This window comes from Chionomys nivalis, chromosome 17, assembly GCF_950005125.1.
Source record: "Chionomys nivalis chromosome 17, mChiNiv1.1, whole genome shotgun sequence".
Lineage (NCBI taxonomy): Eukaryota > Metazoa > Chordata > Mammalia > Rodentia > Cricetidae > Chionomys > Chionomys nivalis.
Genome location: NC_080102.1, coordinates 57,058,856 through 57,081,510, shown reverse-complemented (window position 1 = coordinate 57,081,510; position 22,655 = coordinate 57,058,856). Strand labels below are relative to the sequence as shown.

Below are 22,655 nucleotides of genomic sequence, written 5' to 3'. Positions count from 1 at the left end.
ACAACAAATATACACAATGAAAGTAAAAATAAATAAAACTGCTTATTTATTTTATGCCAGACTATCAGGGAATAAGATTCACCCACCACCTCAGAACACCCTTCCCCCATAAGTAGCCCCAGCTTCCAAATCCATTATACAACCTGTGATTCCTGCCCTCGTGAAAAGATTCTTTTTATGGGCATAAGTTAACAAATGCCAAGTTGCAAAGTTGCACTTTGCTGGATTGACGTTTTCACAATGTAAGAACAATATGATCTGGAATCTACACAAAGCATTTGCCAGGCAGTCAGCTGATGCTCACTGAACACAACAGGGCAGAAATGAGAGAAATTGCACTTCATTATTTAAGCCAGGTAATCACTACCTTGAAAACTCAAATAGGCGGACGGTAGACGGTTCAATGAAACAAAGTAATTCCACTGATCCAACACCACCACAAAAGCTCGGCTTTTCCCTACGTTTTCTCCACTCTTGTAATTTCCCGTGTAAATAGCTTTTAATAGGTTCGCGGGATCAACCCGCAGCACGCAGCCGCAGCCCGAGTAACTTTTACAAAAGGTCAGAGCGGTGCCTTTCAAGGCTGCCGACCCCTGTCGGGCTTCGCCGCTCAAACTAAATCCCTTTCATCCACAGAACGTTCCAGACCCAATCTCCCAGCCCGAACAGAGTTTTAAAAGGTAAAGCTTCGGGGGTCGGGGTTGGAGGGTGGGGGTCTTTCCGTTCTCTTTTAAGAGCACGCCCCTCCCCAAATTAACCAGACGGAAGCCAGGACCCCCGCGCGCCGCCGCGTCCCTCCCGCGGTCCCACACGTTGCCCGGCCGTCCCGGCCGCCGCGCGAGGCCTCCGGGCCCCCGAACGCGCCCACCTGATCGCCCTTTCTCCGCAGACTCCGCCCCCCGCCCCCGCCCGTTCGCCGCCGCCGGGAGCTCCATATGGGACACTCGGCTCCCTCGCCCTCCGCGCCTCACGCCACCTCGGCCGAGCCCCCGCCGCGCCACCTTCCTTCCCCGCCGCCGCCAGCACGGGCGCCGACCCCCACGGCTCGCTGCAGTGTGCGGAGCGCACGGCGGGGCTGCAGGCCTGCACGGCCCAGGTGCTGTGTCAGCCTCTCGGCGGGCTCCGCGGCGTGGACGGCCTGGCAAGTCACATGGCGGTGGGACCGGCCCGCGCCCCCGACACTCGGGCTCCTCTCAGAGCCAGGCCGGACGACCGAAGCCACTCACCTCCACGAAGAGCAACATGTCTGCTTCCGCTCGGCCCGATCGTTCACGCTGCCGCGACTCCAACTGGCTCCCAGGCCCGGGCCCCAATCGCTAGGATAAGGACACTCGCCTTGCCCCTCCACCCGGCAGTGGACCGGCTCCTCCCCCGCCGTCAGCCGCTGCGCCCTGACCCGCCCGGTCCCGCCTCCCTTGAAAAACAACTGTTTCCGGTTCTGCGGACAAACTGCTTCCGGGAGATGCCCCCCCCCCCCCCCCCCCCCCCGGCGCGCTTGGCTGTGGCTCGCCCTCCGCGGGCGGCGTAAGCGAAAGCGTCTCGCTCGCTCGTGTGGCGTGGGCGCACGCTGTGCAGGCCGCACCGTTCCGGGCCGCGGGTTGTGGAAAGCTCCCACTGACCCGTTTTCCCTTTTCTCCTCTAGATGACCGCCGCACCTCTAAAGATTGCGCAGTTGTCGGAGTTGAGGGTCTAGGTTTGGTTAAAAGGCGACTGTGTGCGACGTCGCGTCGCCTCGCCCCTGCCCCTGCCCCTGCTGGAAACGTGGAAGGGGGTGGGGCAGGCTGCTGTAGCTGCAAAGAGACTCGTGTGGCTGCTCGAAATTAAATGCGTACTGCGTGCCTGGCACTCTCCTAAGCATTTTGCATGAGTTCACCTCAAGACCCTATGAATAAATCATTACTATCCCTGGTTTGTCGAAGGAGCCCCGTAGCACCTCAGATTCCTTTAAACACAAATTTAATAGAACTTAGCCCCAGGCCCCTTGGAATGGGGCTTCATTAACATGATGATGCTCCACTGGGAAGCGTAAAGTGCTGCTAACTAATAATTAGTCTAGATCTCTTTTATTGCTGTTTACCTAGTCAAATAAAAGTCTATAAAGCTTTTAAAATCCATGTTGTTTTGTTATTTTGCTAGAGTTATTTTTCTCTTACCAAGTCTCCTTTAATTTCAACCCTTCCCCCCAACACTTTTTTTTTTTTAATACAGTTTCACTATGTAGTCCTGGATCCTGCAGACCAGGCCACACCCACAGAGATCTACCTGACTCTGCCACTGCCACTGTCTCTGGAGTTCTGGGATCAAAGGCCTGTGTCCCACACCCACCTCACACTTTTTTCTTTTCTTTCTTTTTTTCTTTTTTCTTTTTTTTTCTTTGAGACAAGGACTCTGTAGATGTTGACCATTGCCTCCCCAGTGCTGAGATGAACGGCGTGTGCCACCCTACCCAGCTACCCTCACTTTTGAAATACTCTGTCTGCCAGGTGTAGTGTCACGCATGCTCTACAGTGAAACGTTGTCTGTTGAGAGCAGGACTTTTTCCTTTTTCTTTTTTCTTTTTTGTTTTTTTTTTGTTTGTTTGTTTGTTTTGTTTTGTTTTTCAAGACAAGGTTTCTCTGTGGCTTTGGAGCCTGTCCTGGAACTAGCTCTGTAGACCAGGCTGGTCTCGAACTCAGAGAATCCGCCTGCCTCTGCCTCCCAAGTGCTGGGATTAAAGGCGTGCGCCACCATCGCCCGGCTGAGAGCAGGACTTTTAGTTGTCTTCATTTTCCCCATTCAGTGATTTTTAAAAAAAAAAAAAAAAAGAAAGAAAGAAAGAAAGAAAGAAAGAAAGAAAGAAAGAAAGAAAGAAAAAAAAAACTGAAAACCAGGTGGTGGGCTGGGCCATGGCGGCACATGCCTTTAATCCCAGCACTCAAGAGGCAGAAACAGGTGCCTCTCTGTGAGTTCAAGGCCAGCCTGGTCTATGAAGTGAGTTCCAGGACAGGTTCCACAGGTTCCAAAGCTACAGAGAAACCTTGTCTCAAAAAACAAAAATTACTCTGTGAGTTCGAGGCCAGCCTGGTCTACAAGAGCTAGTTTCAGGACAGGAACCAAAAGCCACGGAGAAACCCTGTCTCGAAAAATCCAAAACAAAAAAAAAATTATTAAATATAATAATTTTTAAAATGCCTTAAAGTGAGGTTTTCATTTTCATGACTCATGCTCGTTCGTCTTCAAAACCTTTCCCCAAAATTTTTATTAAATACTTTAAATATATGTATGTATATATATATATATAATGACTGAACCAGATGTGTGCCTTTGTACATAGAGGCCAGAAGAGGGCATCAGATCCCCTGAAATGAGAGTTACAGATGCTCATGAACAGCTGTGTAGGTGTTGAAAATTGAACATAAGTCATCTGTAAGAGCCCCCATGCTCTTAATCACAAAGCCATCTCTCCAGCCTCCATTAAAAAAAGAAACACAAACCGGGCAGTGATGGCCTTTAATCCTAGCACTTGGGAGGCAGAGGCAGGTGGATCTCTGTGAGTTCGAGGCCAGCCTGGTCTACAAGAGCTAGTTCCAGGACAGGCTCCAAAGCCACAGAGAGACCCTGTCTCGAAAAAAAAAAAGAAAGAAAGAAGAAAAGGAAAAAAGAAACACGATTCATTTTTACTGTCTTTGTGTATTGTGTAGGGATCTGAGTTCAGCTATGTGCTCATGAGAGAAGAGCCCTTGATGGCCTGAAGCCACAGATTCCCCTCAAAGGTGGTCGTGAACCACCAGATGTGGGTGCTTGGAACCCTCTGCAATAGCAGTGCTCTCTTGCTAGCTGAGCCATCTCTTCAGCTACGAGATCTTCCTCTTACCTTTTTAAAGGATAGAAGCATCTTCATTTCATATGTATGATTGTGCTGTACACTGTGAGTATGTATTACTTTCATTGGTTAATAAAAAAGTGTATATAGGTCTATAACAAGGCAGGATAAGGTTAGGCAGGGCAATCAACCGGAGGGTACTGGAAAGGAGAAGGGCAGAGTGAAGAGACCCCAACCAGCTGCCAGGGAGCAGAACATGTAGAACATGGGGTAACATGGCAAAGCATAGATAAGAAATATGGGTTAATTTAAGAGTTAGTTCATAACAAGCCTGAGCTATCGGTTGAGAGCAGGTGTTGGGGCAGGATTCCCCACCTATGTTTGTTTGCCTACATGTATGTCTTTGCGCTGGGAACTGACCCTGGGTCCTCTGCAAAAGCAACAAGTGTTCTTAACTACTGTGCCATCTCTCCGGCCCCAAGCTTTCAATTCTGTTCTCTCTCCCTCTCCCTTTTTCTGAAACAAAGTCTCTCTGTGTAGTCCTGGCTGTCCAGGAACTTGCTATGTGTATAGGAGGCTGGCCTCTAGCTCACAAAGATCCTGCCTCTGCCTCTCCAACGCTGGGATTAAAAGTGTGCACCACCACACCCAGCCCCACCCTTTTTGTTTGTTTGGTTGTTTGGTTTGGTTTTTCTTTTTCTTTCTTTTCTTTTCTTTTTTCTTCTTCTTTTTTGTTTTCTGTTTTTCGGGACAGGGTTTCTCTGTAGCTTTAGAGCCCTGTCCTGGAACTAGCTCTTGTAGACCAGGCTGGCCTCAAACTCACAGAGATCCGCCTGCCTCTGATTCCCGAGTGCTGGGATTAAAGGTGTGTGCCACCACCACCCGGCTGGTTTGGTTTTTCTTTTTTTTTTTTTTTTTTTTTTTTTTTTGGTTTTTCGAGACAGGGTTTCTCTGTGGTTTTGGAGCCTGTCCTGGAACTAGCTCTGTAGACCAGGCTGGTCTCGAACTCACAGAGATCCACCTGCCTCTGCCTCCCAAGTGCTGGGATTAAAGGCGTGCGCCACCACCACCCGGCTTGGTTTGGTTTTTCAAGACAAGGTTTTTCTGTGTAACATCAGCCCTGGCTGTCCTGGAACTTGCTTTGTAGTCCAGGTTAGCCTCAAATTTACAGAGATCCATCTGTCTGTCTCTGCCTCCTGAGTGCTGGGATGAAAGGTGTGCACCATACCCCTGCCTTTCTATTCTTTTTTTTTTTTTTTTTTTTTTTTGGTTTTTCGAGACAGGGTTTCTCTGTGGCTTTGGAGCCTGTCCTGGAACTAGCTCTGTAGACCAGGCTGGTCTCGAACTCACAGAGATCCACCTGCCTCGGCCTCCCGAGTGCTAGGATTAAAGGCGTGCGCCACCATCGCCCGGCGTGCCTTTCTATTCTTAGCCCATGTAATCTCCTTTGGTTTGCTTCACATAAAAAACAAAAAACAAACAAACAAACAAAAAACCACCTCACATTCTCACATTGATACCAAACTCTATTCACCATTAAGTTGCTGATACTTTACTTGGCCAGGCAGTGGTGGCTCACACCTTTAATCCCAGCACTCAAGAGGCAGAGGCAGGCGGATCTGTGAGTTTGAGACCAGCCTGGTCTACAAGAGCTAGTGCCAGGACAGGCTCCAAAGCTACAACTTAAAAAAAAAGTTGCTGATACTTATATTTTAGTCCCACTTTAATCTCCTTGCCAGTAAATTCTCGTTATTTTATCATTAAACTCTCTCCCACTAGGATAGAAATCTTAGCACTGACCTCCAAAGCCATGACTCAGGGTGTCTCTCCTGTTTGTCAGTCAACCATCTCTCTCCATACGGTTTTCCCGAAGACTGTGCGTGCCACAGCTCTCTTCTTCGTGTCTTTTGTTAGCACCTCACAGTCTATCTTTTCTTTTTCTCCTTTTTTAGTTTCTTCACAAAAGCTCCATGGTGCGGTCTTCTTGGTTTAGGATACTCGCATCAGCATGACGGTATCTCAGCGAGTGCTTTTCAGTCAGAAGGGAAGGGTTTTCACTGCCATTAAAAGGCTTCATTTCCCGTTGCTGATGAGCTCTGTGCTACATGAAAAGAACACCAGAGTGAGAGAGAAATAAAGTTGAATTAGCTCAGTTGGCAAGTATCAGTTGAGGCGCTTTGTGGATGCTTTTCCTTTTGCAAAATAAAAGGGTTTTGAGGCTTTTATAATTTGACCACAATAAAGTAGGAAATTCTGAACCTTCCGAATTTCTGCAGTAAATTAGCCTGAGTTATGATTTATGGGAAAAGAGAGGGAGTAATAGCTATAGGTGACCGGGTGAGACTGACTGAACAGTCATTGTACCCTGGACCTCAGGAAATGCATGTGAAGAGAGGTGTCCACTCCAGTCGGCTTCTCTGAAAGCGCAAGTGAAGACTCCTACTGAATGTGAGAAAAACAAAAGTCACAGCCAGATGCTGGCAGCTGGTGCACACAGGCTGGTGCACACCGGCAACACGGTGGCTCATGCACACCAGCTAGTGCACACTGGCAACACTGTGGCTAGTGCACACCGGCAACACGGTGGCTAGTGTACACCGGCTAGTGCACACTGGCTAGTGCACACCGGCAACACGGTGGCTAGTGCACACCGGCAACACGGTGGCTAGTGCACACCGGCAACACGGTGGCTAGTGCACACCGGCAACACGGTGGCTAGTGCACACCGGCTAGTGCACACCAGCAACACTTGCATTTGAGCATGGTATAAGACAAGTTAGGAAGTTACTTGTGGACAGAGGAGGGAGTCACAATGTTTATTTTATTTTTGCAATAGAGTCTCAGTCTCCTTGTTGGGGCAGCATAGCTATAGACAAAGTTGTTTCTGTTTGGGAAGCGAGAAAAATCAGCGCTGGCGCTGAGAGCAGCCTTTTCATGCAAGTGGTGCTGGAAAGGTATGAGGAGCTTCACAAGGCCAGCCACAGGAGAAAAAGAAAAAGAAAAAAGAAAACATAGGGTCTCATTCTAAAGGTTGAACTTGAACTCTCAGCAATCCTCTTGCCTCAGCACCTGAGCACTGGAATTACAAGTATGAGCCACCATGCCTAGCTGACAATGTCATCTTAAAGAGAAACATTTCCTTTGATCTGCTTTTATTACCTTTAAAAGAGAACAACAGCTGGGCCTGGAAGAGCAAGGCCTATCATCCTAGCTACCTAGGATCTGAGGTAGGAAGATCAAAAGCTGAAGATCTTGGCCAGTGAAATGACTCAGCAGGTAAAGGCTCTTGCCACTAAGCCTGGTAACCTGAGAGGGTCCCCAGGAACCACGTGGTAGGAAAAAACTGACTCCCACAAGTTCCGCACACACACACACACACTTGCTCAATCAGTTGATCAATCCATCAATGTAATATTTGCTGGGCAGTAGTGGTGCTCACCTTTAATCCCAGCACTCAGGAAGCAGAGGCAAGCGGATCTCTGAGACCAACCTGGTCTACAGAGTGACTTCCAGGACAGCCAAGGCTAACCTGTCTCAAAAACTAAAAAAAAGAAAAAGAATTTAAATTCAAGTCCAGTCTGGGCTACAGAGTTCATTCAAGCCCAATCTGGGTAATTTAACAAGAACTGTCTAAAATAAAAATGAAAATAAAAGGGGGTGGAGCTGGGTATGCAGCTCAGTGGCGGCCTGTGTGGCATGCAGAGGCACTGCGTCCAATCATCGATGCTGTATGGAGGGATGGAGGAGAGAAAAGAAGAGCAGCTACACCGCGGTTCACTTCTCTTCCCTATGAGCTAAAACACCTAAATTGTATTCTCTCCAAAATTTACAAGGGGCCTGGCGGTGGTGCACGCCTTTAAACCCAACAGTCTGGAGGCAGAGGTAGGTGGATCTATGTGAGTTTGAGGCCAGCCTGGTCTAGAGAGCAAAGTTCAGGACAAGCTCCAAAGCTACAGAGAAACCCTGTTGTCAAAAACAAAACAAAAAGCCGAGCGGTGGTGGTGCACGCCTTTAATCCCAACACTTGAGAGGCAGAGGCAGGCGGATCTCTGTGAGTTCAAGACCAGCCTGGTCTACAAGAGCTAGTTCCAGGGAAGGCTCCAAAACCACAGAGAAACCCTGTCTCAAAAAAACAAACAAACAAACAAACAAAAAAAATTTGCAACTAGGACGCAACATAGGAAGTTTTAGAGAGACCTTAAATTATACATCTATAATTTTTTTTTTTTTTTTTTTGGTTTTTCGAGACAGGGTTTCTCTGTAGCTTTGGGGAGCTATCTCTTGTAGACCAGGCTGGCCTCACACTCACAGAGATCTGCCTGCCTCTGCCTCCTCCCGAGTGCTGGGATTAAAGGCGTGCACCACCACCGCCCGGCTTACATCTATAATTTTTAAAAATATATAGTACCTATCAAATGATACTACAAAGTTTATGAATGCATAAACACAATAAAACTATGTAAGGATAGACTATACATGGGTAGAGCACATTCATGAAGTTACCTCTGAAGTAGGATGGAGGAGGGGACAGACATCTGGGAAGAACAAAGGGGAACTCAACTTTATTTCTAATGCTTTTTCCTTTATCTAAAGTTCTCTGGCCAAGCATGGTCATGCACAGCTGTGACCCCAGCACCTCCCCTGCGGTCACCCTCTTCTCAGGCGGAAGCACCCTCTAATGGTCCCTTCGATTTTGTGAGTCAACTATGAAACCCCAAAGCCTTAGTCAGGCTCTTTGCAAAAAACAAAAACAAAAATCAATAATAAGGGAAACTGTGGTACTCTTCCAAATACCTTCTAAGTTAACAAATGCTAGAAAAGTGAAGGGCCAGATGAGGAGCTCGCAGCCATTCCGTTACAGGCTTAACTTAAAACTGTTGTTTTAAGAGCCCCAGGAAGAGAGGAGCCAACAGTTACATTGGGAACACAGGAGCTTGGGTTCTAACACTTAGAATCTACGCTCATCGACGCAGGACTATTCCTTTAGTGTTCCTGGTCTTTCCTTCCCCTCTCCCTTCTACTGTCACAGCCCACAGAATGTCTAGTTCTTTACACAGAGTAAGCATTCTAAAATGTTCTAGTCAATGATAATGTCACAATGGGCCTATTAATAGCATCATCAAGACTTGAACATTAGAAGGCCTCTAGTTGGTCCAAGCAGGTTGAGCCACAACCTCTTGAAGTAGACTTACAGCTTCTCAGTGAACACTTTTATTAGCATTTGCCTATATTCTGTGAGAAATAGAAGAAATACAAACAAATCGCCCAGATTTTCAAAATGTTCACCAAAAGGCAAAGTGATTTCAACAGCGACTCTGATACAGATAATGAAGCCAAGGATCCTTCCATCAAGAAAAGAAAGTCTGAAGGCGGTTTTGATAACTCAGGGGGTTCTAACCTTGAAATCCCATTATCGGTAAAAGCAGTCATCAGTAAGATTGAGCAAGCGAAGCTCCTTCGGGCCAAAGAGGTAAGTAGCCAACTGACTTATAGACCACAGATACTTAGAATCTTGTATGACCAGGTGAACTTTTTGTTTGAAAACACTTTACGTCCAAGAGAACTGATTGACTTTTAGTTAACTTTGACTTCAAATGACACTTTTTTTAAAAAAAACCAGACTGTGGGTAGCAAGCTCCAATTCGTTTTTTTTTTTAATTTTTTTAAATATTTATTTATTTTATTATGTATATAGTATTCTGTGTGTATGCCTGCAGACCAGAAGAGGGCAGCAGACCTCATTACAGACGGTTGTGAGCCACCATGTGGTTGCTGGGAATTGAACTCAGGACCTTTGGAAGAGCAGGCAGTGCTCTTAATCACTGAGCCACTTCTCCAGCCCAGCAAGTTCCAATTCTGTATCAATCTGTTCAAGCTAGAATTAGTCAAGACGTTTAAGAAGTAAATCAATCAGGGCTGGAGAGATGGCCCAGCAGTTAAGAACACTGACTGCTCTTCCAGAGGATCTGGGTTCAATTCCCAGCACCCACATGGCAGCACACAACGGTAACCTCCAGATCTGACACCCTCACAGATGTATATGCAGGCAAATACCAATGAACATAAAATAAAGATAAATAACTTTAAAAAGGGTGGGGGGGCTGGAGAGATGGCTCAGCGGTTAAGAGCATTGTCCTGAGTTCAATTCCCAGCAACCACATGATGGCTCACAACCATCTGTAATGAGGTCTGGTGCCCTCTTCTGGCCTTCAGGCATACACACAGAAAGAATATTGTATACATAATAAATAAATAAATAAATATTTTTTTTAAAAAAAAGAAGTAAATCAATCAATATGGCTGCACATCTGTAATCCCAGCACTCAGGCAACTGATGAAGGCAGGAGGAACTTGAGTTCAAGCATGAGGCCAGGTTGAGCTAAACATGAACAAAACTTGCCTAGGGGTAGAGAGATGGCTCAGTGGTTAGAAACACTGACTGCCCTTCCAGAGATTCTGGGTTCGATTCCCAGCACCCACATGGCAACTCACAACCATCTGTAACTCCAGTTCCAGGAAACCTGAGACCCATGGCACAACACCAATTCACATTTAAAAAAAAAATTACAAAGGCTGTGGTGGTTGCACGCCTTTAATCCCAGCACTTGGGAAGCAGAAACAGGTGGCTCTCTGTGAGTTCAAGGCCAGACTGGTCTACAACAGGAGTTCCAGGATACCTAGGGCTGTTACACAGAGTAACCCTGTCCTGAAAAACCAAAAACCAAAACACAACAAAACAAAACAAAAAATTTAAAGAAAAAAAAAAACAAGACTTGTCAAAAAAAAAAATCAAAAACTGGCTAATCTGGAGATGGCTCAGCTGTTTACGGCTCTTTCTGCCATACCTCACTGCCTAAAGTCATCCCCAGAAGCTACACCTCCCCAGCTGCTCTCTGGCCTCGACACACGTGCAGTGACGCTCACACTCCCTACCAGCAAATATATAAATGTCATCTTAAAACTCCGCAAAGCTGAGGCACCAGCTCAGGGACAGAGCCTTGGCCAGCAGGAGCCAGCCTCTTGGCTCAGCTTCAGTGTGGCCAAAAGAGGAAAGAGAGATGTTGGTGATGCTTTCAACATTCCACACAGCTTCCTAGTCCGGTTTCTCACAACTGCAACACCAGTTTGCTCTTAACAGCTTTATTGGAAGCCGGGCGGTGGTGGCGCACGCCTTTAATCCCAGCACTTGGGCACTTGGGAGGCAGAGGTAGGCGGATCTCTGTGAGTTCGAGACCAGCCTGGTCTACAAGAGCTAGTTCCAGGACAGGCTCCAAACCACAGAGAAACCCTGTCTCGAAAAAACCAAAAAAAAAAAAAAAAAAAAAAACAGCTTTATTGGGGCTGGAGCGATGGCTCAGAGATTAAGAGCACTGGCTGTTCTTTCAGAGGTCCTGAGTTCAATTCCTACCAACCACATGGTGGCTCACAAGCATCCATAGTGAAATCTGGTTCCTCCTTCTGGCCTGTAAGAATACATGCAGGCAGAACACTATATATGTAATAAACTTTAAAAAATGATGTAGCAAAACATAACTCAAAATTTCTACAGATGCTAGCTAGGCAGTGGCACACGCCTTTAATCCCAGCACTCGGGAGGCAGAGGCAGGCGGATCTCTGTGAATTTGGGGTCAGCCTGGTCTACAAGAGCTAGTTCCAGGATAGGCTCCAAAGCTACAGAAAAACCCAATCTCAAACAAACAAACAAACAACAACCCCAGCTTTATCAGTCGCCTTAGTTACTTTTCTATTTTTTCTATTGCTGGGATAAAACACCTGACCAAGGTAATATATATAAAAAAGTATTCAACCGGGCGGTGGTGGCGTACACCTTTAATCCCAGCACTTGGGAAGCAGAGGCAGGCAGATTTCTGGGAGTTCGAGGCCAGCCTGGTCTACAAGAGCTAGTTCCGGGACAGGCACCAAAGCTTTCAATGTCAGGCTTACAGCTTCAGGGGGTAAGAGTCCATTATGGTGGACCAAAGCCACGGTGGCAGAAGCAACTGAAAGCTTGTATCTTGATCTGCAAGTTGGAGGCAGAGAGAGAGCTAACAGGGAATGGTGTGGGCTTTTGAAGTCTCAAAGGTCACAAAAAGTATTCAGATATATAAGCCTATGGGCCATCCTCATTCAAACTCCTACATTCCACTCCTTGGTTCCCACAGGCATGTGGTCATATCATAACAGAAAACCCATGGAGTCCGACTTCAAAGGTCCCCATACTTTTTTACAATCTTAACACTGTTTAAAAGTCCAAAATTCCAAAGTCTCTTCAGAGATTCAAGGCAATCTTTTAATCTGTAATGCCCTGTAAAATCAAAATCAAAAAGCAAAGTACATATTTACAATACACAATGGCAGACAACATACATTACCTTTCTAAAGAATGGGGGCAGAGTGAAGAAATACAGGACCAACGTGTGCATGTCTAAGACTGAAAGCTGAAAGAGCAGACTCCAAATCCTGTAGTTCCTTGCCTGATGCCAGAGGCCTCAGATGGCTCCACCCTTCCAGCTTTCTGATTGCACCACATTAACACCCTTCCCGCCCTCTTGAGCTGGTGCCTTTCCATCTGAGGCTCCCCTTGGCAGGATATCCCACAGCTCAGGCATCTCCAACATCTTGGGGTCTCCAGTGCAATCCAGTCTCCACTTTATGAGCTTCACACAATGACATCCCAGGGCCTCCTTGAAGGGACTGTCTCCCCTTCCACGGGCCTGGCCTCCGTGGCTCTCCTTCACCGTGGAGGAAGGGTCCATGACCCCTGTATGCGTGTATTCTTCATGACTCTAAAAGTCAGAACCCTGTGGTTGAATTCTGTTGCCTGCTTGCGACGGAGCCTGGCCCCCTGAATCATATTGACACAAGCTTTTCTTTGTTGTTGCTTTATAGGAGTAGAAAATTCCTCAGGCCTTTAGAAGTGTGGCTGGATGGGGTCTTGCCCTGAGGGCACACTTCCTTTGATCTTTTTCAGAGCAGGCCTTTCTTTAATTTCCACATCTCTGAGCATAAACCTTGGTTCCAACATTACATTTCTTGGTGCACTTTTTTGCTTCAAGCTGTACATTTTGTATTTTTGTCCTACTTATTTTTTTCCTTTGTAGAACCACATAAGTGATTACGAATAACTGAGTGAGGAAGGAAATAGAGAACATGACTGCTTTTTATTAGAGATATGAGGTGTTAGGAACATTTTCCTAGCCGAGTAACTCCACCAATGCAAAATAATCTCAATCAAGCCAAATCAGACCAAATTAAAAGATATCCAGGTTTAATTAGACATCTGCACTCCCATACGGCCCCAAGGGGAAACGGGAAGCCACCAATGTGACCACCAGAGAAGAAGAGGGAAAACCATTTGTTTACTTTCTGGGGAGCAGTTTAACTAGCCTATGGGAGTGGTCTTGACCTTTCCTGGGGAGGAGTCAAGGTTCAAGGGGCACAGAGGAGGGGCCTCAAAAGATGGAGGCTAAGGCTGGGATTACATTCCAGACTGTTTGTATAAGGGGTGACAGGAAACTGAGTTGATATTTATGACCAACATTTAAGCTCTCTTTGGAGAAAGGGGTGTCAACTCCAGTCTGGTTACCTCCTGCGGGCTTGGAGCAACATGGGGGAGGGGAGAGCTGGGTGTTGGTGGGTTCATGCTCAGCGAGAGGTTTGGCTGGAGAGGCATCCTGTTTACTGTCATCCCCAAGACACCAAGCATCTGTTTGTTGAGGTAGGTAGGAAGGCAGGTGTCAAGTGTCCTGCGTAGATGCCTGCTTGAGCCTAGAGAGATGGTACCAGCAGGGGTGTCCCAGAAGCTTGGCAGCCAAGGGGGTGGTGAGGATTACCCTGTGAAGTCCTGTCCATCAAGGTTTAGGAGACCTAGGAGTTGTCTGTTTGAGGAGTACTCTGTCCCCTGGGGAGAGTGGAGCAGATTTAGGAGCATTAGAGTCCACTGGTGTGGGGGCAGGGAGACAACATCAGCGTGTGAACAGAGAAGGGATCTCAGAAGGGAGAGGTAGGGTAGATACCCCGCCAGGGGAGGAATTTGGGTTGGGAGGTGATGGTTAAGGAGAAAGGGCCTGCCATAAAGCAGCTCAAAAGGCCTCGGCCTGTAGGGGAACATGGGGTAACCCTGAGGCTAGTAAGGGTAATGGAGAAGGGAGGGCCAAGATAACCTAAGTTCAATGGAGAGCTTGATTATCTGTTGTTTGATGAGTCCATTGGCCCTCTCCGCCTTTCCCGAGGATTGTGGATGGTAGGGGATGTGGAATTTCCAGGAGATGTTGAGAGCTTCTGACACAAGCTCCATGACCCTAGACCACCACATCTGCCGTTTTCCTGGAGGCCGGAAACACTTCTATCCATCCATGATTGGTCTGGACAAGGTGCTCTTGAGAGCCTCCTGAGTGAGTTCAGCTGCTGCCACCAGGGCTCTTAGGCATGGTTGCCATCCACAGACAGTGAGGTCCAGCTGTTTGGATAAAAAGGCAACAGCCCTATTCGAAGGCCCAGCCTGTTGAGTTAGAACTCCTGTGGCCAATCCATACGGCTCATCAGTATAGAGATGGTAAGGTTTCATGGGGTCTGGAAGAACAAGAGCAGGGGCTGTTAGAAGGGCATCTTGCAGTAGAGAGAAGTGGCGGTGGACGATGGCCGGGTGGGTGAGAGGCCCCGTGGGAGTCTCTCTGGCTGCTTGGTACAGAGGCTTGGCTGTAATGGCAAAGTTAGGGATCCAATAGCCAAAGAACCCTAGCAGGCCCCAAAATGAGAGGATTTGAGCCCCTGTGGTTGGAGGCTGTAAATCTTACAGGGCCTGGATCCTGTCAAAGGTGAGGGTTTTAGACTCTGGGCTAAGTTGAACACCCAAATATACCACTGTGGGAGAGCACAGCTGAGCCTTAGCTGGTGAGACTCAATATCCCAGGGATCTGAGGAAGTTTAAGACAGTAAAGAAGTCATCCTTTAGGTCCAGAACAGTAAAGTAGGAGGTGGTAGGAGGGACATGCGCAGAGGTGGCCTGCTGGGACGGAGACAGTGTAGGACTGCAGAGAAGCAGGTCATCGTCATACTGGAGGAGCGTGCTAGAACCTGCGTCAAAGTTTGAGCAATCTCGAGCCAGAGGTTGGCCAAAGAAATGAAGGCTGTCCCGAAAACCCTGAGGGAGAACAATCCATGTAAGCTGTCTGGAAGACCGGGAGTCAGGGTCCTCCCAAGGGAAGGCAAAGAGGAAGTATGAGTCAGGGTGTAAAGGGACAGTAAAGAAGGCTTCTTTTAGGTCCAGGACAGTAGAAGAGCCTTGTGAGAGGAGGCTGCTTGTTCGTCCCTGCCGCCCAGAACCAAAAAAAATCACACAGAAACTATATTAATTAAATCAGTGCTTGGCCCATTAGCTATAACTTTTTATTGACTAGTTCTTGCATATTAATTAAACTCATTTCTAGTGTTCAGTGTATTGCCATGAGGCTGTGGCTTACCTGGAAAAGTTGGGGTGTCTATCTCTAGGGAGACTACATGGCTCCTCTCTGACTCCACCTCCCTTTTCCCTGCATTCAGTTTAGTTTTCCCCACATATCTAAGTTCTGCCCTGCTATAGGTCCAAAGCAGTCCTTTATTAACCAATGGTATTCACAGCATGCAGAGGGGAATCCCACATCACCATTTGTTGCAAAGAAGGTCACTAGTTAGTTCCTGGCTGCTTAGCCCCAAAATAACCACACAGAAACTATATTAATTAAATCACTGCTTGGCTCATTAGCTCTAGCTTCTTTTTTAAAAAATATTTATTTATTTATTTATTATGTATACAATATTCTGTCTGTGTGTATGCCTGCAGGCCAGAAGAGGACACCAGACCCCATTACAGATGGTTGTGAGCCACCATGTGGTTGCTGGGAATTGAACTCAGGACCTTTGGAAGAGTAGGCAATGCTCTTAACCTCTGAGCCATCTCTCCAGCCCTAGCTCCAGCTTCTTATTAACTAACATAATTTAATCTTAATTTAATCCATTTCCATTAATCTGTGTATCATTATGTGGCAGTGGCTTACCGGGTAAAGTTCCCAGCGTCTGTCTCTGGTGGCGCTCCATGGCTTCTCTCCGACTCTTCCTCCTTTCTCCCAGCATTCAGTTTAGTTTTCCCTGCCTATCCAAGTTCTGCCCTGCTGTGGGTCCAAAGCGGTCCTTTATTAACCAATGGTATTCACAGTATACAGAGGGGAATCCCATATCAAAGGAGGAGGCGGCAGGACGGACGTTAGGAGATTATGTGGGTTGTTAACCATTGGGTGAACTGGAATAACTGCCTCATTTATGAGGAGGAGGTCTTGAACCAAGCAGTAAACACCAGAGAACTACTTACGCATGGGAAGAATTGGAGTGTTGCAGCACGGTGAGTCAATAGGAATTAAAAATCCTTGAGATAGGAAACAGTGATGATTGGCTTAAGGCCTTGGCGGTGGGTTTCAGAAATAGGAAACTGGGGTGTGGAAGGAAAGGATGAGGGGTCTTTAAGGCGAACTAGCACTGGCTGGTGGTGAGTAGCAATCACAGGAGTAGAAGTGTCGCATACTTGGGGACCTACGGGATCAGGGAGAGTAGTGACAGAACAGTATGGGGTAGGAACCTGTGAGGTTATTAAAGTGAGAAGAAAATGTGATCAGAAGAGTATGTGGGGGCCAAAGTGAGTGTGGCCCCGAAGCAGCTGAGAATATCTTGACCCAGTACAGGTGAAGGGCAAACAGGTATCACTAGGAAAGAATGAGAAAAAAATTGCCCTGCAAGAATGCAGGGCAGTGGTAAAGTTTTAAGTGGGGGGAGGAACGGGTCCCATCTACCCCCATAACTGAAATTGGTGAGGGGAACATAAGGCCTGAGTGAGATGTTAAAACAGAGTAGGTAGCTCCCATGTCCAAAAGAAAAGCAATGGACTTACCTGCTACCTGCAGCATTACCCTAGGCTCAGAAAGGGCTATGGGAGTCACCAAGTCTGGGCTGCGTCAATCCTCTGCAAGTCCGAGAAGTTTGAAGGCTGGCACAGGCTCTCTTGCTGATGTTGGTGAGGCTGGACCTCTGTGGCATGGCATAGAGGACAAGCCCGCACAGGGGCATTGTGATTTCCAGTGTCCAGGTTGCTGGCAGATAGGATGACCTCGTGGGAAGCCCAGGGCAATATCATACCAAATGGTCGTTTAGACCACATTTGAAACAGACTGCCGGTGAGGTTGACTTAGGCTGAGCTCTGCCAGGATGGAGCCTCGTGGTTGACTTACCTTGTGCCCCTTCCAGTGGCCTTAGGGCAACTGCTAACGCTTGGGCCTGCAGCATTGCTATCTGTCTGTCAGGAAGACTCAGCTGTCTCTTCTCAGGCATTAAAAACTTTGTTTGTTTTGTTTTTTTTGGTTTTTCAAGACAGGGTTTCTCTGTGGTTTTGGAGCCTGTCCTGGAACTAGCTCTTGTAGACCAGGCTGGTCTCGAACTCACAGAGATCCGCCTGCCTCTGCCTCCCAAGTGCTGGGATTAAAGGCGTGCACCACCACCGCCCGGCTCAGGCATTAAAAACTTTAAAGACCATTTTCAGCAATTCCTGTATGGGGGTTTGGGAACCTTCCTCAGCCTTTTTAAGCTTTTTTCTTTTTCTTTTTTTGGTTTTTTGAAACAAGGTTTCTCTGGAGCTTTGGTGCCTGTCCTGGAACTAACTCTTATAGACCAGGCTGGCCTCAAACTCACAGAGATCTGCCTGCCTCTGCCTCCCGAGTGCTGGGATTAAAAGCGTGTGCCACCACTGCCCGGCTTAAACTTTTTTCTAATATCTGGTGCTGGCAAGAAATAAAGTAGGTAGCCAGGACTATGGTTCCCGCTGGGGAGTCTGGGTCCAGCCTGGTATATTGGACCATGGTCTCTTGTAATTGATTAAAAAAATTGCTGTGTTTTTGTCAGCTAGCTGTGTGATCTCTTGAAGTTTGTCAAAATTAACTACTTTTTCTGAGATCATTTCTATATCCTGAAGGAAGCAATGAACCATGGTGTCCCACCTCTGTTGGCCGCTTAGGCCAGGTTGGTAGTCCCAATGTGGTTCTGTGGCTGACACAGTCACTTCCCTCATAGGGACCGTACTGTCTACCAGATAAGTCTGGTCTGCATATTGTCTTGCTACTGCCTTAAATCTACTTAGCTCCTCAGGAGTGAGAGTAGAAGCTTGGATGACATAGTAATCATGCCAGATTAGATCATAGGCTTGGAACAGATAGGAAACTTTAATATAAGCAGAAGGATTAGCAGAAAAGGAACCCAGCCACTTTTCTATTTGAGAAAGATTTGAAAGAGAAAAGGGAACATGGATTTTTTTTTTTTTTTTTTTTTGGTTTTTCGAGACAGGGTTTCTCTGTGGTTTTGGAGCCTGTCTTGGAACTAGCTCTTGTAGACCAGGCTGGTCTCGAACTCACAGAGATCCGCCTGCCTCTGCCTCCCAAGTGCTGGGATTAAAGGCGTGCGCCACCACCGCCCAGCGGGAACATGGATTTTAATAATGCCATCAGCTCCCGCTACTCCCCGGGAGAGGGCAGAGCAAGGGCAGGGATCTGATATGGGAGGAGAGGGGGGGGATTGGAGGTGTTAACCCAGTGCTGTGGGGGGGAGGGGAGGAAGGTGGGTAAGGGGAAAGTTGACGTTGAACTTTAGCTTTGCCTAGGGAGGTAGTAGGTGAGAGTGGACGCAGAGAGGAATGTAGAGAATGTTGCTCCATGTTGTGCCCAGATTGCAACCCCCAGAGAGAGACCACTAGAGAGACCCAGCGTGTAATAAGCAAGGTTTAATCAGCATAATACAAACATGTTTGGAACCCCTGCCTCCAAAACCCCGTTGCAGTGAGGTAGAGAGAGGAGTTGTTTCTCCTCTATGGGGTAAGCTTTTAAAGGCATAACTACAAAGAGGCTTTTTGAAGCTGCTTTGGCACGGGTGCAAGGACTTTTGCTCCCTCCCATCCTGCTAAGTCAGCTTTCTCCTTGTTCTTTTTTTAATTAATTATTTATTTAGTATATAGCATTTTACCTGCATGTATGCCTGCACACCAGAAGAGGGCACCAGATCTCATTACAGATGGTTGTGAGCCACCATGCAGTTGCTGGGAATTGAACTCAGGACCTTTGGAAGAGCAGCCAGTGCTCTTAACCTCTGACCCATCTCTCCAGCCCTCTCCTTGTTTTTGTTTTTGTTTTTGTTCTCACCACGTGGTTGGCTGGGCTAAGTGACCTTGTGCTTGGGATCTCCAGGGTGGGAAGGGGTGGAAGGCCACTGTCTTCCTGGGAAAACATTCTGCTAGGAAATTTCTTCTCTCCCCTTTGAGAATAAGGAGTGAGGGTTCTACACTCCACAGGAGGGGATTGGGTACTGAGGGTTCGAGGGAGTGGGGGAGAGGCCAGTGCCTCTGGCTCCATGGTCAAGGCTGAACTATCTGGATCCCAATTCCCAGAAGACGGAGAATCTGGAGGCGCCATGATCCCAGTGACCAAAACCGGTGCTACGAGACACTGGCTCCTGAGGAAGGGCGAGAGGGCAGTGCCCAGAAACCGGGGACATAGGAGAGCTCTGTCCATTTGTCCCCACAGTGACAAAAACTTTCTAGGTCTCGGAGGATGGCAAACTCAAGGCTTCACTCTGGTGGCCATCGCGTCCCATTGTCAAGATCGTATTGCAGCCAAATCTTAGTGCATAGAGAAAATAGCCACTCGGGACAGATTGTATGAGACAGTGCCAATTTATAAAGATTTTGTAAGAGGCAGCCCAGGGGTGATAACGGATCTAGCTTCGAATTGCAAGTGCCCATTTTAAATGTCTATGTCCACTTGTGTGGCTCAAGTCTATTAACAGTGCGTCCACGGAAATAACTCTCGGGCCAAAACAGGGCTGTGAAAATCGAATGTCAGGTGTCCTGGACAAACAAAATTCAGTTCAGCTAAAGTCTCAGCTTTTGCTGCATGGGTCAGGCTTTTGGTGTGGACCATGTCTTCAACAAAACCCCGAAATCAACAAAAGTAAACACAAACAGGTCCCCCAAAATCCTAGTAGCATAGACAAGAAAAAGGGACTCACCAAGAAGAAGCCAATCTAGCCCTGAAGCAGTTTTAACCTGGTAGAGAGCAGGGGGATAAGGATGTTCCCAACATGTGGCCATGGGCCCCGCAGAAAAAAAACAACCCCTTGGTGGGATCTCTAAGATGTTAGGAAGTGGGAAGCTGCCAATGCGACCACTGGAGAGGGAGAGGGAAAACCACGTTTATTTTCTGGGGAGCAGTTTAAATAGCCTTTGGGAGTGGTCTTGACCTTTCCTGAGGAGGGGTCAAGGTTCAAGGGGCGCAGGGGAGGGGCCTCCAAAGATGGAGGCCGAGGCTGGGATTACATAAGGTAGAGTCCAGAGTGAACATGGCCAGACTGAGCTGGGCCTTGTGAAGAGAGGGAGGGCAAGAGAAGAACCATCAACCAGGAGGGGCAGCATGGAATGAGACCAAAAAGGCAAAAGGGCCAAATACTTTGGGTAGCCAAAATAGCTAGAATACATAGGAGTATATGGGAAGGGCAGCCCTGGGGAGGTCAGGGCAGGGTAGGGCTTTGGCCAGGAGGGTCCTGCAACAAGTAGGGACAGAGGAAGGCTGGGAGAACCTGGTGGCCAGAGTCCGCCTTGATATGCTAATAGGCACTTGATCTGTTTGTCCTGGGTTCGAATATTAGCCTGCTTTGAAATCTCCTCCCCCAAAGAAATTAGTCCATGATTTTTAAATTTAGACCGAGGCAGATTCTTGGGACAAAGGCAGAAGGCAGCTGCATTCTTGGCCAAAATCTCACAAGACTGGCCTGTAGCCAAGTGACTAATGTTCTAAGCACTAAGCTCTTGAGTTGGTCCTCCATAATCCACATCACTCTCAGCACTTTTGTTGTCCCGGCTCCTTCTTGGATCCATTAAATCCCGCTTATAGTATTCAAACACTTTCCTAATCTGATGTCCCAAAGTCTTCTACATTCCTCCGAAAGCCAGCATGGCCTGGCTTGTTACAGTAACACCCCACTCCTGGTACCAACTTCTTCTTCTTCTTCTTATTATTATTTTTTTTTTGGTTTTTTTGAGACAGGGTTTCTCTGTGGTTTTTTGGAGCCTGTCCTGGAACTAGCTCTTGTAGACCAGACTGGTCTCGAACTCACAGAGATCCACCTGCCTCTGCCTCCCGAGTGCTGGGATTAAAGGTGTGCGCCACCACCGCCCGGCTCTTATTATTTTTTTTAATGCTGTGATAAACTACTATGACCTGTCTCGAAAAAGAAAAAAAAAAAAAAAAAAAAAAAGAAAGTGTTAAACTGGGAGGTGGTGCATGTTTTTTATCCCAGCACCTGTGAGGTAAAGGCAGGGAGAGCTCTGTGAGTTTGAGACCAGCCTGAGCTAAAAATCTTGTTTCAAAAAAAAAAAAAAAAAAAAACCAATAAATAAATAAAATGCAAACACACACATTGAAAAACCCAAGAACCTCACAAAAAATAACCACAAGGGGGCTGGAGAGATGGCTCAGCGGTTAAGAGCATTACCTGCTCTGCCAAAGGTCCTGAGTTCAATTCCCAGCAACCACATGGCGGCTCACAGCCATTTGTAATGAGGTCTGGTGCCCTCTTCTGGCCTTCAGGCATACACACAGACAGAGTGTTGTATACATAATAAATAAAAAAAAAAAAAAAACACAAAAGTACAAAATTAGGCCAGGCGGTGGTGGCGCACACCTTTAATCCCAGCACTCGGGAGGCAGAGGCAGGCGGATCTCTGTGAGTTCGAGGCCAGCCTAGTCTACAAAGGGAGTTCCAGGACAGGCTCCAAAGCCACAGAGAAACCTTGTCTCGAAAAACAAAAAAACAAAAAAAAGAAAAAAAGAAAAAAAAAAACCAAACAATTAATAATTAAAAAACAAACAAACAAAAGAATTTATTGTTTGTTTTTTTCTAGAACTCACTCTGTAAACCAGGTTGCTCTCAGACTCATAGAGATCCACTTGCTTCTATTTTCGTGTGGTTGGCTCCTTCTTTTCTCACTCTTCTCCACTCCCCAGATTTCTCATATTCATTCTCTCTGCCTGCCATCCTGCCTGTCCTTTCTCCTGCCTTGCTATTGGCTGTTCAGCTCTTTATTAGATCAAGCAGGTGTTTCAGGAAGGCAAAGGAACACAGCTTTACAAAATTAAACAAATGCAACATAAAAGAATGCAACACATCTTTGCATTATTAAAAATGTTCTGCATCATAAATAAATGTAACACATTTTAAAATAATATTCCCCAACACTGGTATGTAGAAAAGCAATTGAGTTTTTTGTTTGTTTGTTTGTTTGTTTTTGGTTTTTCGAGACAGGGTTTCTCTGTGGCTTTGGAACCTGTCCTGGAACCAGCTCTATAGACCAGGCTGGTTTCGAACTCACAGAGATCCACCTGCCTCTGCCTCCCGAGTGCTGGGATTAAAGGCGTGCGCCACCATCGCCCAGCCGAGTTTTGTATTTTGTATGCTAATTTGTATTCTGCAACTTTGCTGGAAGTACTTATCAGATCCAGTGGAGCCTGTTCTGGCGGAGTCTGTATAGTCCTTCAGTACCATGGCCTCTTTGACTAGGGATAGTAGAAATTCTCCCTTTCCTATTTGTATCCTAACTTTGCGGCTTTTCCGTTGCTGTGAAGAGACACCAAGACCAAAACAGGTTATAAAAGGAAGCATTTAGTTGGGGGGCTTGTTTGCAGTTTCAGGAGGTGGGAACATGGCGGCAGCAATGCAGGCATAGTGGTGGAGCGGCCACTGAGAACATAAGTTGAGGCAGCAGTTGAGGCAGAAGTGAGACTGGGCCTGG

At 47.0% G+C, this 22,655-nt stretch overlaps 2 protein-coding genes across 3 annotated transcripts in view; one reads left to right on the top strand and one right to left on the bottom strand.

Moving 5' to 3' along the window:
• The window catches only part of Larp4 (La ribonucleoprotein 4), a 54,786-nt gene extending 53,427 nt beyond the window's left edge, over positions 1 to 1,359 (bottom strand). For both annotated transcript variants that reach the window (XM_057791447.1, XM_057791448.1), the window contains exon 1: positions 1,227 to 1,359. In XM_057791447.1, coding sequence (XP_057647430.1) covers positions 1,227 to 1,244 — 18 coding nt within the window. In that variant the 5' untranslated portion in view covers positions 1,245 to 1,359. The remainder of the gene's footprint in view (positions 1 to 1,226) is intronic.
• A 7,721-nt stretch (positions 1,360 to 9,080) lies between these two features.
• The window catches only part of Fam186a (family with sequence similarity 186 member A), a 50,184-nt gene continuing 36,609 nt past the window's right edge, over positions 9,081 to 22,655 (top strand). The window contains exon 1 of the mRNA XM_057791317.1: positions 9,081 to 9,272. Within this exon, the coding sequence (XP_057647300.1) occupies positions 9,081 to 9,272 (192 nt within the window). The remainder of the gene's footprint in view (positions 9,273 to 22,655) is intronic.